We start from the raw sequence: 18,349 nt of genomic DNA, 5'->3' as shown, positions 1-18,349 counted from the left end.
ATATGCCCATGCATGGAGTCTCCTGGGAACAGATCATCGAGGATGGCAAACACTGCCTGCATGGGAGAAGTCATGAAAAGAGCAGAGGAAAGGTTAAGACCAGAATGTAAAAGGCCTTAAATGCCATACTTAGAATTTAGACTCCTCAGGTGACAGAAAACCTTACAGGAGGTTGAATAAGAAGATTCCACCTTGTTCCTAAGGAGGGAGAATCAGAAGATTTTAGAGAAGGCCACAGTGGAATTCTAGAGAAGGCCACAGTTTTTCATTTTCCTTACTTTTCTTTTTTATTGTGCAGGGAGCAGGAATTACTGAATGTAAGGCTGGTGTTTTCTAATATACCTCATCTCAGAGATTAGAATTAAGCCAAGACAGATTTTTATCACAATCTTAGCACACAATGAGTCTTGGTACCACTAGACAAGACTGGGCTCTCTTCCCTAAAAGATTCACAATGGTCCCTCTTACTGTTGGTGTTCTTTTGTATTCACACTGCAAAGCAAAAGGAGTGCCAAGCCACACCTTGAGTTCTCTGCTTTGCAGATTTACTGCCTGACAAGCCTTAAAGTTAGAAAAGTATTTCAAGCTGAATCTTTCACTAACAACTTCATATGGTTTGCTGTTTCCTGTGTTGCTTGTTGAGAATGTCTGGCCACTGAGAAATGAAATCGGAGGCGGATATTTCTGACAGCGAGCCTCCCTGCCACGTGCTTTGTCATTCTTTATGTTAAATACATCACCACATCTAAGCCCTTGCAAGCCAAGAAGTTAAGGTTATGGTGTGGATGACAAAAAACTGATTTTTCTCCTAATTGCCTACACTTATTAGAAGTTTTTGAATTTATACAGGCATGGGTAGCAGAGAGTATAGTTCTTTTTTTGTTTCTTTTTGTTTTTGAGACAGGGTCTCACTCTGTCACCCAGGCTGGAGTGCAGTGGTGTGACCACAGCTCGTAGCAGCTTTAAACTGGGCTCAAGCAATCTTTCCACCTCAGCCTCCTGAGTAGCTGGGATTATAGGCATGCACCCTCATACCCAGGTAATTTTCTTTTTCTTTTTTGGCACAGATGGGGTTTTGCCATGTGCCCAGGCTGGTTTTGAACTCTGTGGCTCAAGTACTCTACCTGCCTCAGCCTCCCAAAGTGCTGGGTTTACAGGCGTGAGCCACTGCACCCAGTCCAAAGAGTATGATTCTATATTTCTCTTAATTTAATTCCTCTTCATGACAGTCTCTTGTGGCAGGAAAGTGGTTAGTTTACAGATAGAAGAAATCTAGGACCAAAGAGATAAAATAATTGGAAATCATTGTTTTTGATAGAGTCAGGGGCAGAGTTCGCGACAGCATTCCTTGGCTGTTGCTCTCAGGGGGAAGCCCGACAGCCTTGTTTCTGCTGCAGACTTCACTCCTCACTCCACATAGATCAGTTCGATTCCTGAGCCAGAATGACAAGCTGAACTACCAATAATGCCTTGCACAATGTTTCAAGCGACATAATCAGCCAGAGAGGGACTTGTGTCAGTTAGACTTTGTCTCCTTAAAAATCAAGAGCAAGACTGGTAAGAGAGAAGTTTTTAACAAGGAGGAAAACCCTAGACAGTTGTCTCTAAGATTCTTCACCACAGCTTCAAGGACAACCAGGAAAAGAGCTGCTATTTGAGGCAACTTCATTATAAAATCATTTTTAATAAGCAATCTTAACAAAGAGAGGGAATACTCTTGTGGAGAAACCCTCCAGGGACCCAGAGGCTGCCCAGTTAAGTTATTAGGAAGTTTCACACAAGGGACCAAACAGCTATTTCATCGGCCTCGGGGGACAGAGTTTAGTTTTCACCTGTTCTCTAGAGGCACTGGTGTTATCCCGTCTACTAACAGCAGAGACTGGTAACAATCAATTATCCCGACGCCCCAACTTGGTGAGGGAAAGTGAATTTTCAGTTTTGTCGACACAAAAAGACATGGTGTAAGAGAAAGAGAGATAAATTAACTTAATATGGTTCATGATACTGGAGACTAAGAACACGCAGCCAATGACAATGCCTCATCTGGACCTTGGTATTCTTTAAATAAAATGACAGAAACGTATTCTAAGGAAATTAAGAGGTATCCACAATGAGAAAAGGATGCTTAGTTGTCTTCTTACCATAATTGTCCAGCTACATGAGGGAAATAATTCTTTGTGCTGATGAAAAAGTAATAATCACTGCAGTTGACTTTGCTTACCTAAGGAGTGAGCAAGGTTTGGAATTTGGGGTTTAAATTTTTATAAAGCTATTTGTAGCTGAGTTTAAAAGGGTTGGAAAGACAGAGGCTCCCAGGGTAGCAGAGTAGCCTGCAGCCAATTAGCAGCTCCAATGAAAGAAAGCAAGGAGAACCATTAGCCACAAAATTCAAAGTGCTTATGTATTTTTCAAGTTTCACTGCACATTCCATGCCTCTGATTTTAATGAAATGGCAAGAACGGGTCTTACAATTAGACCTTAACACCGTGGAGTTAGAGAAAAAGTGAACATCCTTTTTCTTTAATAATCAGAAGAGCCTTCTCCTTTCGGACCAGATCTCTCCTCCTCAATAAGCAATTTTTTTTTTTTTTAAATGTAGTTGGTCACAGGAGCACCCACAGAAGTAGTTTTATCTAAGGATAAAAATGTCACCTGGGTTCAGAGAAGGGACTGAAGCAGGGAACATCTGATTCACATAACCCTAACTAAATGACTATGGCAGAAAAACATTGTTTATAGGTCACTACTTTTTTTCACACACATTCTGTGGTTCCACATTGGTTATGAGAGAAAGCCAAAACGTGCTCTCTGTTCTTAATGGTCTCCCTTTTCCTTGCTAATACTCTACTCCAGTCAGACAGATCTCCACAATCATCCCTGATCACACCTAATTCTTGCTACCCTTCCAGAGCAAGCTCAGCTCACCACACATGTTCCCAACTCATACAGCATTTAAACACATATTCTATTAGATTGATGCAAAAGTAATTGCGCTTTTTGCCATTGAAATGGTAAAATTTCACAGCCCTGCATTTTCCTGCAATTCTTTCGTTACTGAAAGTTCCTCAGATGTGTGTGTCCTTTCTCCTAGATATAGAATAAACTATTAGACAGGGAGGAATACAAGTTAGATTCCCTATACTGCAATATGCCTTACACAATGTTAGGCATAGAGCAGGGGTTAAAAAATATTAAGCTAAGAAGATCTGCCTGGCTCCCTGCCCTATCCTTCTGTAGGTATGGACTGCAGTCTGCTTTCCAGTCTCTGTTCCTCAGACCCCGATATTGCAGGTGTCTCCACTGCCCACCATATAATCTCCTTCCCCTTTCCTCTAAGAAGAAAATGTTAACTAAAAGATTTATGGATTAAGGCCTTTCCACTGAATCCAAACCTTAATCTAGTATATCCTACCAATTTTATTTTATTTTATTTTTATTTTTTTTTGCTCCTCAATATGCCTTCTTTGTTTTTATTTTTTTCAGATGGAGTCCCACTACATTGCCCAGGCTGGAGTACAGTGGTGTGATCTCAGCTCACTGCAACTTTGGCATCCCAGGTTCAAGCAATTCTGCTGCCTCAGCCTTCCTAGTAGCTGGATTACAGGTGCACACTAACACACCCAGCTAATTTTTGTATTTTTAGTTAAGATGGGGTTTCACCATGTTGGCCAGGCTAGTCTCAAACTCTTGACCTTCAGTGATCTGCCTGTCTCAGCCTCCCAAAATGCTGGGATAACAGGCGTGAGCCACCATGCCTGGCCACTCCTCAACATGACTTCTAATCAGTATCCTTGGCTATTAACTATTTAAGACATTAGGAGTTGGAGTTGATGCCTAGGTGATATACAAAATCAAGTAGAGAAAGAGTTCTCACTCCTACATAGGAAAACATGTTTTCCCAGAAGTGGAAGTGGACTGGGTGGAGAACAATCCATTGCGAGGGATTTTGGCAGTCAAAGGAAAACATTTAATTGCATAGCTTGGAAATAAAAATCTTTATCATTATAATGTATAGATGTGGACGTCAATTATAATCCAAAGGGCCATGTGACTACAAATACACTAACTGCCTGGCCACAGAATTGATAAAGAAATCAGTGTAAAAAATTTAGTGTAATTGATGAAAGTTAATGTAGAGTGATCACTTTCTTCTTGTCTTAAACATATTGGCATCTCTGTTTCTTCTACATTTTTATTCCTTTGCATACAGATCGCAATAAAGAGAGAAGCTGACATAAGTGTGAATCCAGTCCTAAGTTCAGATATGCTTAAACATCCTCAAAATCTAGGTGTTAATTTTCTTACATATCCCTTTGATATAGATACATATCTGTTTCCTGAACATTCTGTTAGCTTCCAGGGTTTTTTCGGGTTTGGATAGGTTTCAAAGAAACCACTGTGTCCTGAATCATAGTACTGCTTTGTGGAAACGAAAGTTATAAATGAATTACTAAGTTGGTCTAATAAAAAAAGTATAAATTTATTATAAATGTCATTAATGTCCGTTAAAAGCTTTGTTTCAGAGGAACACGGGTTTGTGCTGTAAGAAATATATATTATTACTAGTGTGGGGGTGGGGTACATAGCTATCCTAGAAGCAGAAGTAACCACTTTGAACAATTGTTTTATTATGGAATCAGTTGTGTTGTATGACATTAAGTAGACAGCAGTTCTTTGATGAACTAAGTTAAATTGTTAAAAAGATGAGTAATGGTCATTTAAAGTAAGAAGGTTGGTCAGGCACGGTGGCTCATGCCTGTAATCCCAGCACTTCCGGAGGCTGAGGCAGGAAGATCTTTGAGCTGAAGAGTTCAGAGACCAGCCTGGGCAACATGGCAATACTCTGTCTCTCTCTCTTTCTCTCTCTTTTTTTTTTTTTTTTTTTTTTGACAGACTCTCACTCCATTGTCCAGGCTGGAGTGCAGTGGCACGATCTTGGCTCACTGCACCCTCTGCCTTCCGGATTCAAGTGATTCTCATGCCTCAGCCTCCCAAGTAGCTGAGATTACAGGCGTGTGCCACCACACTTGACTAATTTTTGTATTTTTAGTAGAGATGGGGTTTCACCATGTTGGTCAGGCTGGTCTCAAATTCCTGACCTCAGGTGATCTGCCTGCCTCGGTCTCCCAAACTGCTGGGATTACAGGGGTGAGCGACCATGCCAAGCCAGCAAGACCCTGTCTCTACAAAAAACTACAAATAAAAAACAAATTAGCTGAGCAAGGTGGTGCATGTCTGTGGTCCCAGCTACTTGGGGAGCTGAGGCAGGAGGATCACCTGAGACCGAGAGGTTGAAGCTGCAGTGAGCCATGCGCACGCCACTACACTCCAGCTTGGGCAACAGAGTGAGTCCCTTTCTAAAAAAAAAAATAAAGTAAGAAGGCGGTATAGTTTCCAGTAGACTACTTTGTTTAAACACTTTTTTTCACATAGTGGGAATAACATTCCCCTTTCTTATAATCAGTTTGTTCTTCAAGCTTAGAAGCCTATGGAGGTAGCATAGTTGTAAGGTCAAAGGAAATCTGGGTCACTTGTAAGAAAGACTGTGTTGCACTTGGCTTTCTTCCTATACTTTAGAGTGGAAGAACCACTCTGAAAAATGAAGTTCTTCATTTTATTTTATTTTATTTTATTTTATTTTTGGAGACAGAGTCTCGCTCTGTCACCCAGGCTGGAGTGCTGTGGCCGGATCTCAGCTCACTGCAAGCTCCGCATCCCAGGTTCACGCCATTCTCCTGCCTCAGCCTCCCGGGTAGCTGGGACTACAGGCGCCGCCACCTCGTCCGGCTAGTTTTTTATAGTTTTTAGTAGAGACGGGGTTTCACCGTGTTAGCCAGGATGGTCTCGATCTCCTGACCTCGTGATCCACCCGTCTCGGCCTCCCAAAGTGCTGGGATTACAGGCTTGAGCCACCGCGCCTGGCGTTCTTCATTTCAAAAGCATTTAAACTGGGGATTGCCTTTACATCCTGGCTCCACCACATACTAGCTAGTTGTAGGATCCTGGGCCTCGGTTTTCATGTGTAAAGTGGGGATAGTAGCAACACCTACCTCACAGAGTTGCAGTAAAGATAAATGAACACTTAGAAAGTGCTTAGAGAAGTGCCTAGCACTGAGTGCCCCACAAGTATTAATGTGAATACTGGAGATAACAGTGTGGCTCTTACATGTGCACAAGGAGGCAATCTACTCTGTTTTGACTCCAGGCTCTGCCCAGCTGGGTGAGTTAACAAGATTTTTCACTTCTCTAAGCTAAGTTACTTGTCTCTCATGTACATTTTCTTATTTAAAATGCGGGTGCAAGCAGTACAAAGCTCATGAAGTTGATGAGCAGATTAAAAGAGACAATGCACATAAAGCATTAAACACAATGCTTGGAATATTCAAATTGCTTGGTAGGTGGGGTTCCTGCTATTCCTACTGCTGCTACTACAAGTAATGGTACTACTGCTATTAATCCCGCCATTATTATTGTCAATATTAAACTACGCGTAATGCAAACTTATGTCATAGACATCTAGCGCTTCTTTAAAGTTCAATCCAATCATGTGTAACTAAGCATTTATCAAGTATGTAATAAGCCTATCAAGTCCACACCAATCCCTGATAGGCTAGCCATTTTTGTTTTCCCCCTGGTAGTGACTATGGGTTTTAAACAGCCAATCACCATCTCAACACACCCTTTGGAACCTATGTTATGAAGTGGAACACAAATACTTTTTGTCCAAATTCAATTCACAAACCTCAAATCTACTAACCGGGCAAACTCGAATCAACTGGATGTTGGGATGGAAACGCTCAGCTAAGTATTCAGTTTTTCTATGGAGTTCACAGGTCCTCACCATGAACTATGGGCTTTAAGACTATGCAAATCTTCTACTTTGGAGGAACTGACTGGCAGGGCCAAGTGCAGTCCATTTATTTTTAATATGATGAGACAGAGAAATCCTGTTAAGCTTAGGAGGGCTTGGCTCTAGCTGAGCAGGCTGACTCTAAACAAGGCAAATGCTTCCAGACAGTACAGAGGGATTTTTACTTTCTCAGACTGACTGATCTTGAAGAAACTAGATGTTATTCTGTGAGAATGGGTGGAGACGAGCAGTGGGGATAGGTTTTAGCACCCAGGGTTAAATCTTTGCCTTTCGCTTTATTGCTATTTTATGCTTGGATCACAATATGAGAATCCTGGATGTTTTCTCTAATTTTCTTTTCCTCTCCCATACTTCCAGCTTAGTCTGTTTTCCAGTTATGAGCTGCCTTGTGGAACTGGTACACCTGGCATTTGTGTTTTCAGATTATTTTATGTGATTAGGTTCTTCTGTCCCACCCTATCCCCCATCCTCTCTCCCTCTAGTCTTTACTTACAACTGGTCTGTAAACGCCTGGAAGGTAAAAAGCCTGTCGGTGCAGAGTAGGTCCTCAATGAATAGCTGTCCCTTAATTAGCCCTTTAAGAGGCCAGCACCTGTATTTTAGTCATGACCCACTGCCGGCAAGGCTTCTGTCTGAGATAGCTGGTAGGCTTGGTAAGCTAAGCAATGAATCTTCCAGTTACTTTGTGAGTACTACGTTATCCCTTTTCCTGACTGTTTGCCAATGGGCAGACAGGATCTGGATGAAGGCCTACTAAAAGAACTTCAGCGTGGCTTCTTCTCACATCTGTCCTAATGGAGCACCCTGCCAGCAACTGAAATTATAACTGCCATGAGTCACACTGTGAGTCACATGGGTTGCCACGGAAACCTACCAACGATATCACCAAAGCACCTTCCATTAGCTTTGCCAAGAATGGTTCCTGAGTTTTCCTGGACTGTGAAAACAATGTGGGTGAGCCCCAAGTTTGGGGTTGCTAAGAGTCTACAATAAAAAAGGATGGCCTCAAGGAAAGGAAAAAAAATGAAAAAATAAGGTTATTCTAGTTTTTGGATCTCCTGAGTAAATGGCAACCATTGTGACAACTTGTTGGGTTCATTTTGTGATATTAACAAATGCCTATGGAGAGGAGGTTGAGGCCTCAAAACTAATTTTCTCTAAGTCAAATTCAAAGCCAAGTCTCTGGGGTGAAAAGTGAATACATTAACCTATCCCATTTTAAATGATTGCAATACACACTTTTTAAAAAGGATGCAAAAGATTAGTTCTCAAAGAAATATTTTGATTTGTGCTAAAATATTTTACTATTGAGAACTAAATCTTTTTATAAATACCACAGTGCTTTAATTTTATATTATAGGTATTAGCCTGCTGCAATCAAACATTTGAAAATGTACTAGATTACCTTTTAATGGCTATTCATGTCAAATGAAAATATTTTAGAAGGTTCAGAAGCATATCTTGTTTGGGTTTTTATGGGGGAAAATTAACAACTCAAGTTGGGAGTAAACTGACACATTTCTCCTGACTGCTTTCACTGAGTAACCTGTACTTTCCGGAAGCTTGTATCTGTCCCTCAGTGTGGGAGAAAGCAGGCAGGGCAGGCTAGGACAGGAGGTACAAGGACTATAAACAAGGATGAGAACAGAAGGAAGTAGCAATGGTCTGATGCCGCTGGAAACGGTTCAGGGGCCTACCAGATATCTTTTGGGTCTGTGTTGTGGTGTCTGTCTGATATATGTCCTCTAAGGTTAGGACTCCACGATGCTACACTTCTCAGTAGCTGGAAAGAGCTAGGATGATTTGTTGCATCTTTTCACCTCCATATTTATCCTCTTGTAACATTGTAGTGAATGCAGAACTATCCAAGAAGAATTAGATTAAGAATTCAGGAGTGAATGACTCCTTGTCCTTGGCAAATAATAAAAACCAAGACAGCAGCTGATTCCAAGAAAATGATACTTATCTGCATGGTGGCTATTTCAGCAGGAAAGAGACCAGAACAAACTTGTGAAACACCAAAGCAAAGCAATCTTGAAGGGGTCCAACCAAATACATGAGCTATATAATCACCATGAAAATTAAATTGAAATTCCACACCACAGTGTGAAATTGATCTAATATTAAAAACTCTCTTTTATGTCCGCACACCAAAAACCAACAGCAACATTTCCTATCAACGACTGAAGAACATCACAAATATAAGAATTCCCAAAACAATCTGGCCATGAGAAGCACTAGAAGTCCCAAAGCTTTGTCTTCTTCCACTGGCCAACTAAAGAGAAAACAAACACTTAAGGTACCCTTTTCAGGAACTTAGGAGAAACTGAGTTCTCCAAAGACTATGTCCATGGACTCCTCTGAAGCTTAACAATCAAATTTCCTTTCATGGGAATTTCTGGCTCAAGTCACCCAAAACATTTTTTTTTTTTTTTTAAAACAATACCTGTACTTTCCAGATAACAAGGTGGACTAAAATATTATCTGGTGTCACAACTATTCAGGTTCATTTTGCAGTATGTGCACCTCTGTCTCGTGTACCTGTGAGCTGACACTCTGGTCTGATAATATATTCTGCAGCTGTACATATTAATTTGTAAGTTGAACAATCTCTCCGTGAGGGCAGTTAGGAAACCAAGATTGAAACTGCTAATGTCGGGTGACTTCAGCTGTCGATGATTATGTAGTCAAGTCTTGACTAAGGTTTCCAGAACCCTGGCTAAAAATGGAAGTTTTGAGACGGTACAAAAATGAATTCATACACTTCACTGATAGTGAAACTTCTTGAAGAACAGATGTCAAGATGATTTAAGAGGAGCTGGAATTAACATCTTAAAAAAAATGTATAGGCAAGTTAGGACAGTTCAGTTTTCAAGAAAAATTCAACAAATGCTAAAGAAGAAGTCATTTGGGTGACTGTTATTAGAGAGAAAACTGATTGATTGTCTTTCTCCTCACAAGCTGTGGGCCCTGTGGAGATGATGCTAAGATCAGAAATATGATGGGCTATCTGCTGAGCTGGATGACAAAAACAATCTCCATGTTCAAGTGGCACGGAGGACTCCCACTAACATGTAACTTGGACGATTCAATTTCTCCTTGGCATGTGTAAAGTTTTGTGTCAACTGTGTATTCAGGTGCTATTCCTTCCAATTTCTCTTTGGGCCATTTTTATTCTGGGCCCTCTCCCCCAAATCATGAAAGTAAACATCAACCAAAACAGTATGATTTCTGATTCAAATCTTTCTGTCAATTATATAAAAGAAGCTTTAAGTCTATCTACGTTGACTTTAAGCTTAATGCGTAAGAATTTTCTTGCTGATTTTCATAGTTAGAAAGGCACTCAAAGTCCACCCTCTGTGGCTATATCTTGATTTTGTATTAAAGCCAGTAGAGCTGATGAAATTCTTTAAGCCTTTGTGGAAAGACCCACCTGGTTCAAGTGTCTGTTATTAGAACACCAATTTTTCCTCCCTAGCCACCACTCTCATGCTGTCACCTAAGTCCTTCCATGAATTTAAACTCAACCACAGGTTATTGTTTCTGCAATAGGCCAAGAAAATTATTCTCAGGGATGACAGTTCCTCAAATGTCTCTCTTTATATGGACTGTCTGTATACTAGGTACCATCTAGGTCTCTGTCTATGTTATCTTATTAGTTGAGATGTACTCTTTATGTCCAGTGGAGCTGAAGTAGTGGTTTTGTCCACTTATCTAAGAGCCAAGTCATAATGCAAATAGTCAGTAGCTTTCTGTACATTGCCAGGTGGCCAGGAGTCCATACCCCAAACCACCATAAACAGTAGGCACAATCATCAGCCCCTGTTGGGGAGAGGCCCAGGACTGAGCTAGCAGAAAGACTGAATTACTTACCACCTCTAGAGTGGGTCCCTCCGGGCCAGGGACGAGCTCATGGGCAAGGCTGTGCAAGGAAGCGCTCTGTACCATGCCTGCCCTGCGGATATACAGAGGACTTCAGTCTCCTGCACTGTCAATCTCTCAGTCATCATGAGCTCAATTATGCACCGACAACAGCAAGAACAAGAACAACAACAACGACAAAACAACCCCCAAAAAGCTAAGGGTCACAGACTACCCTGATGGAGGGACAGCCAACTGGAACTGTGCATTGAGAGATGGAGGTGCCATCCGGATCATGTGTCTAGTACGGGCCTGACCTTTTCATTATTCCTCAAGCAAACATTCCATTGAAGGCCATGAGAGAGCCACGTGGAGAGACTGCAGAACAGGGCCCTCAGAGTCAGGCAACTTCTCATCCAATTTGACGTTTTTTGGTTTTTTCTTTTTTTTTTTTTTTCATTTTTGTTTTCTACAAATACAGATAGACAGACAGACAAACCCAAGAGCAGATTTCAAGAATCAACTGAGGCACAAGATAAACTACTTTGAAGTAATACAGATGTTTTTCCCCAAATGTTTCACATGAAATAAAAAAATTTAAAGTATAATTAGGAAAAATTGGGGGATACATCCTTGTTGTCCCTGTATTGTGCCATAAATATCTCCACTGCTTGCCTTAGAAGAATGCCCAAACATATCTCATAGGTAGCACGTATCCGTGGTCTAAAATAGTCATCAAATTCTAATGACACCATTAATTCAAGCCTAAATAATATGCTGGTCAAGTACAGTGAAAGTTGACTGCCTGCATCAATGATGTCTTGTTTCATCCTGAGGTTCAAGGCACAGTCAAACATCATTGCTCAGATTGCAAATCACAACACCTTACATTGACGTGAGTTTGTAACTTATGGTGTAGTTCAAATGAAGGCAATTGATGAAAGCAGTTGAACCTGAGAAGTGGGATGAATACAGAGCATAAATCCAGCACACGTTTCCACATCAAACTACCGATGCCATTTATCAGGGCCCTCGCAGGCCATGCCCGTGGTCGAGCAACAGCGCCTCTATTCCCAGTCAGCATCTCTGCTCCACAGACATGAGTACGAAACGGCCTAATTTGTGAACTAGTGGTGAGGAAAAGCAGACCAAAGTTTAAAAGAAATCAAGGTGATGTTTCCTAGAAACATACCAGCTCTTCTAAGAAGGATCTAGAATAAGGGTGATCAGTAAGTAATTGATCCTCCTGGCTAGATTTCATGATTTTTCTAAAGCTTCATGGCTTGAAACACTGGCATTCATCAGAATATGTCTCTAGCCTCTCTCTTCAACACACACTCAGTACAAACAGGTGGAGATGTGCCACTTCCGACCACCACAGATTGAAAAAAAGTGACCTCTGTTGACCAGGGATCACAGCTGAAACATTAGTTTATACTTGAAGGGTCACAGCAGCCAGACATATGTGAATTCCAACTCTTCTGAAAACTTTGGACAGAAAAAAAATGCATTACTTACATGTATGTGTCTTCTTCGTTACTGAGATACCTGGAAGAGAAGAAACAATAACACTGGTTACAAAGTGCCCTTGTGTGCTGCTTTGAATGTCCATCATTCCCAGAGTGCTCAGGAAGGCATTTAGTTCAGATGGTGATGTAGAAGGCAAGACCAGTTTTAACACTGCATGGGAGTGTCACTACACCAATCCCAAAGCCACGCAACCATGAATGATGAGGCAGCGGCCATCACTTCTTGGTTTAAGAGGTTCTGTGGTAAAAGCAGGGAGCATGGACAGTAACTAAACAGTGTTAAACAGGGCGTGAGGAGACTCTTATATTTTATTTTAAGTAGGGGAGACGATCATGTTTACAGGCAGAGTGGGAAAGATTTAAGGCACAAGAGAACAATGCCAGCCTACTCAGACGAGGGTAAGATGAGCAACAGAGCAATTAATTTCCTATGGCCATTGGTTCTGTGTTTACTCTTTAATGAAAACGACCCTTCCTGCTCCCATGGAGCACAACTTTTAATGGTGAGGGGGAAATACATCCACCAAATGTACCTATGTGTCTGTACTCATTAAGGTCAGAAAGGGAATCACTGCTACTTCTCTATAAATGGCCCCCAAATGTTTCATACAGTTGAAACACAACTGAATGAAATGTATGAACACAAACTACGAAACCACGAGCGATTCATGAGTCAGCACCCTTGATATTTCAGGATGATTTATAGGTAGCAGGTGACAAATAGAACTAAGCAACATTTGGCACAGAAGTCCCGATAAAGATAGCATGAATGTATGCTTTGATGCAAACAACACTATCTCCATTTCGGAATTACTACATTTTGAATCCTTTATGCTGCATTCTTCTTGGGAGACGTTCTTGAGACTAAGTAGGCTCAAAGTCATAAAACTGTTGACATTCAGCCTGTGACTAAGAATCGTGGTAAACCTTGAAATTTTTTTTTCTTTCAAGTTATTAAGGGAACTATTTAACCCTCCTTTGGAAAGTAAAGATTGTCGAAAAATTTGGCAGCCACATCTAGGGTACATGTCGTACGGGGAAGAAATCTGTTATGAAAATCCACGGCAGACATTTTTTAAAAAGTTGGTTCCAAAGTTGTGAGCCAAGACCAAAATCACACACTTGCTCCCCCCAACACTTTCCAAAGGACTTATTTAGGGAAGCTGAAATTACATAGCCCAACTCAGATTCTTCTCCCCAACCCCGCAACTTTTATTGAGGAAAACTATTGTTTTGTTTGTTTTTGTTTTTTTTTAAATCATGTTTGGGTTGGCTTCATGAAGTGAAGTTAGAACCTTCTAAAGAAATCCTTGAAGACTGTCTCACATGAAAACTACAAAAGCGTTCTAGAAGTTTTTGAAATAACCTTTATCGTGGGATGGGAACTTCCCCCAGCAGCAGCAGGGAGTCAAGTTTAAAATCTGAATACAATTTGCAACTCCAGCTCATGACACCAGCACCAATAAACTGATACATTAGTGCACTTTCAGCATTATGAGAGCTATATGTGTATTTTCCTTAGGAAATAGTCTGTAAAATCACTTTGAAGAGAAAGTGCTTAGGCTGTTTCTCCTGATTATTCAAAACCTCCACACAATTGGATTTAACACAGCCCCAAACAGACCTATCTATATTCGCTGAGTGTGGAACTATTTTCTCTTTACATCCAAAGGCCTGATGAAAATACCACTGCTTTGACTTTTCTACTTAAATTTATTATACAGCGTGATGCAGTGTTCTCATCAAATATTTTCATGACGATTACATTGATAATAGATTTTGAACATCTTCCCAAGAAAGCTACTTGATCTCGGAGGTCGCAGCAGCTGGCATGGAGCTAAAACTTTTCATTATCTGTCTCCAGGAGGAAGCATGACTCTGGCAACAACACAATCTCTCAGTCCCTCAGTTTTGTTTAACTGTCAATTAATAATCAATATAAACAATTGGGAGCTACACTTATATTGGAGCTGCCAGATTCAGTAGATAAAATACAGGCTACCCAGTACAATTTGAATTCTGATGCTAACTTGTTGTTTATCTTACATTCAAATTTAACTGTGCGTTCTGTATTTTATCTGGCAGCCTTAACCTACACAAGAAGAACGTAAATTGTATTTATTATAGCCAATGAAGATATACCAATCAATTAATAAACACATTTTTATGGAGAAAAGCTTAGAAGACACACTCCTGACACAAGAGCAATATTTTTAAAAAATGCATTACAACTCCTTAATTATGGAGATATGACTGTGCATGATATTTAATTTTTTTTAACTTAGGCATTCTGAAGACAGAAGTCTATTTCCCTAGAGAAAGTGAACAAACAAAAACAATACAGAGACACAAAAGGCAAATTTAATGAAAAAAAATCAGAAAATGTATTGGAATTCTCTTTGTTCCTCTGAAACCTAACTTCTTCATGGAAGCTCTAGTACTTCATAGTAAATGATTTCATAGAAGTACCAAAAAAAGCAGAAAACATCCTTTTCATTTCACAGATGGAGAAACTGAGGCTCAGGAAAGTTTAATTGGCATAATAAAACATTTCTCTGTGGAAAGTTATATTAAACTGGAAGTACACTCATGGCAAATCTCTACAATCTGTAGATGTATCCTCAAAAGAGTAAATACTCAAATTTTACTCCTTGGAACATACCACTCAGCAGTCAGCTCTGTAAATAATTTAAACCTATGGGAGCGCCCTCAGCCGTATTTAAACCAGGAAGACTCATCCTGAGTTTGGGTGAAAGATGCACTCAGATGCTGATGCAAACACATAGAAACCACAGTCTCTACTACTAGAAGAGCATACTGAATTGCATCTAGAATGTTCTGGAATATTCTAGAACATAATATTCTGCCAGGAATCCAGCTGTCTGAATTACCCACACTTGCCTGCCTTAGGCCTTCATTCGCAGCAGGCATGTGTGTCTGGGTTTGCTACCAGCAGCCATTTTCTCACCCTTAAATAGGGATGGGTCTCCCCTTTTCTTTTTCTCATTTTCCTAGAGGTTACAAGATTCCTGTTTTTCTCACCAGGAAGAGTTCATCCTCAGTGAGCTCACAGCAGTCATACATTGCCAATGCTTGTCCTCAAGTGGAAGGAGAAAGGCCTTCAGAAAAAAAATCGTATGCAAACCTAATGCTACCACCAGCAGTAGCTCTGAATCAAGATTTTTGGGAGAATTAGGCTTACTAAAGATAAACTACAATAAGTCTCAGGGAGGCAAATAATTCTAATTCTACTGAGGAATCAAAGAATAAAGGCAGCTCTTAAGGTAACTAGATGTGGAGTCAAACTGACCTGAGCTTGCATTTATAGCCCACTTTCCTGCTTCTAGGCTGATAGAACTTGAGCAAGTTACTTAACTTTAATAGTCCTGAATTTCTTGGTTTTTAAAATTTTATATAATCATGATGACACTTAAAAGACTGTTGTGAAAATTAAAGGAAATAAGGAGGTATGAAGAGCTTTACAAACTGGGCAGTGTGATACAAATGATTTTGGTAAGGGGTAAGTAACTCACATAGTATTAGTTTAACCGAACTGAATTACAGTGTTCTACTGAAAGCTATGCCGTTGCTACTCATGATGTCCCTCAGTTTCATACTGACTCATGGCCGAGCACTCTGGTTCTCAGGTCAAGTACTCTGACTAGAAAATATCCTCATATTTGATGGAAGACAGCATGAGACAGAGAACCAAGTTCCTTAAAGTAAGTGTACTCTATTCTAGATCCCAAGCTCTGTTCTCTTTACTCTCTAAAGTCAAGGGAAAGAGCCTGATATGGTGGTGGGTACCCGTAATCCCAGCTACTCGAGTGACTGAGGCAGGAGGATAGCCCAGGAATTCAAGTCCAGCCTGGGAAACATAGTGACACCCCGTCTTAAATGGAAAAAAATAGACAAAAGGAAGCTACCTACTCACTAGCAAGTGGCTGCATGATCCAAATGGGCCACTGATCAGCACAGGCAAGGACTTTGGTCCCCACTACTGAAGGGCATCGAACCAAGTCCAGCTGTTGTGCAGGTTTTGATTCACTTCCAAATGACTGGGAAGAACACCAAGATCCTTCCCCAGAGATTCACAAACAGACCACGAGCAGGGTAATGCTCTCTACAGAGATAGGGACTTGATAGAGTTGTGGTGAATGACGGGGTGCAACCAAGTTTCTAAACCTAAAATACACATACACCCTGAGCCCAAAGTGAACACAGTGGATGACTTGGGCAAATCATTTAACTTCTTGGCTCTTAGTTTTCTCATATGCAGAATGAGGTAGTCAGTGACTTTTTTTTCCTTCAGGGCAGGTTCTCAGTGTGTTGCCTAAACTGGAGTGCAGTGGCATCATCATAGCTCACTGCAACCTTGACCTCCCAGGCTCAAGCCATCCTCTCACCTCAGCCTCCCTAGTAGCTGGAACTACAGGCATGTGGCACCATGCCCAGAGAATGTTTACTATTTTTTAGAGATGGAGGTCTTGCCATGTTGTCCAGGCTGATCTTGAACACCTGGCCTCAAGCAATCCTCCCGCATCAGCCTCTCAAAGTGCTGGATTAAAGGCGTGAGCCACTGTGCCCAGCCAACGTGATTTCTTAATTTGCCTTCTAGTTCATCAACCAATGGCTCCTTGCCCTGCTTCTAAGCTATCAAACCAAACCACATCTTTCCAAGCAACAGGCTGTTAGATCTATTTCTCACTGTAAGAAATCCAATGTAGCTCATATATAACCCCCTGAAACTTTTTTTCTTCTTGCCTTTAACAACCAAAGAAGAAAAAAGGCAGTGCCCACAAAAGGTTATATAAGTAACAGATGCACTTTTCTTGGGCGATCTTTAAAAATTATCTGGGCTAGAGAAAAATGGCACCTTTTGATAAAGCTGTAAGACTCCTTCTCTTTTACCCAGATACACACACACACACACACACACACACACACGGCAGGTGTATTTCCAGACTTGCAGGTACTGCTTGAGCATAATTTCTAACTTAACAATATGACAGAAGTTTTAAATTGCCAATTAAACCCCTAAAACTAAGAGGGCTAAAAGGCTCCATAAATATTCGGTCCAAAGCAAAGTCGGGCTTCTAATACAGCAACAATGCTTGACTCTCTTTAACTGGCCGTGCTTCGAAGTAAAGCAAAGGAAATGTCATGAAAATATCACAGATTTAGCACTGCCATGGTTATCAGTAGGGAAGTTTCATTATAGTCATCCCAGAACAGAGCACTTCAGGAATGTAAGCTGGTATCTCCCATCAGTGCCAAATCTTGGACCAATTAACTTTCTTGACGGACCTCTAATTGTCTCTTGGTTTGTAGGCAATTCTCTGGGTAGCCAGTTAATTTTACTTTTTTTCTTTTTTTTAAAGTAAGAGTTGGCATTTTTCCTCTTCCCAAATTTGGCAATTACCAAACTAGCATTTCCAGAGGCCTTGCATCCTGGACAAGGCTCTAGACTTAACAAAGATGCCACTCTGCCACTTCACCAGCATTCAGCCTGTGTGCCTTCTTTTGTCCTCTTTTGCAATGAGAAAACAACTTTTGAGATAGAGAGATTATAAACATGAAAAAATTCTGTGTTAGTATTAAAAAACAGGCTGGTTGTACTGGCTTACATCTGTAATCCCAGCACTTTGGGAGGCCAAGGTGGGTGGATCATGAGGTCAGGCGTTTGAGACCAGCCTGGCCAACATAGTGAAATCCATAGTCGCTACTAAAAATACAAAAAATTAGCCAGGTGTGGTGATGGGTGCCTGTAATCCCAGCTACTTGGGAGGCTGAGGCAGGAGAATCGCTTGAACCTGGGAGGCAGAGGTTGCAGTGAGCTGAGATCGTGCCACTGCACTCCAGCCTGGGTGACAGTGCGAGGCTCTGTCTCAAACCAACAAACAAACCACTCAAAACCATGCCATGTAGATTTCCTTTTATTTTAAAAATATGTCAATATTTTTACATTGCAAGTGACTGTGGCAGGGAGGAAGAGATGTATTGAGTGATAATGAACAAAGTCTTGAATTGGCCCAACTCATGTCTCTACACCAGTCTTGCACATTGACTCCTCCTTTAATTCCTAGAA

General features: G+C 40.9%; 1 protein-coding gene across 2 annotated transcripts in view; it reads right to left on the bottom strand.

The window, feature by feature from the left end:
* RORA (RAR related orphan receptor A) overlaps positions 1 to 18,349 on the bottom strand; it is a 753,017-nt gene that overhangs the window by 187,960 nt on the left and 546,708 nt on the right. For both annotated transcript variants that reach the window (XM_033189890.1, XM_033189891.1), the window contains exon 2: positions 12,251 to 12,280. In XM_033189890.1, the coding sequence (XP_033045781.1) occupies positions 12,251 to 12,280 (30 nt within the window). The remainder of the gene's footprint in view (positions 1 to 12,250; positions 12,281 to 18,349) is intronic.

The sequence above is a fragment of the Trachypithecus francoisi genome, unplaced genomic scaffold, assembly GCF_009764315.1.
Source record: "Trachypithecus francoisi isolate TF-2019V2 unplaced genomic scaffold, Tfra_2.0 Lachesis_group3, whole genome shotgun sequence".
Taxonomy (NCBI): domain Eukaryota; kingdom Metazoa; phylum Chordata; class Mammalia; order Primates; family Cercopithecidae; genus Trachypithecus; species Trachypithecus francoisi.
This window is presented reverse-complemented; position numbering and strand designations above follow the sequence as displayed.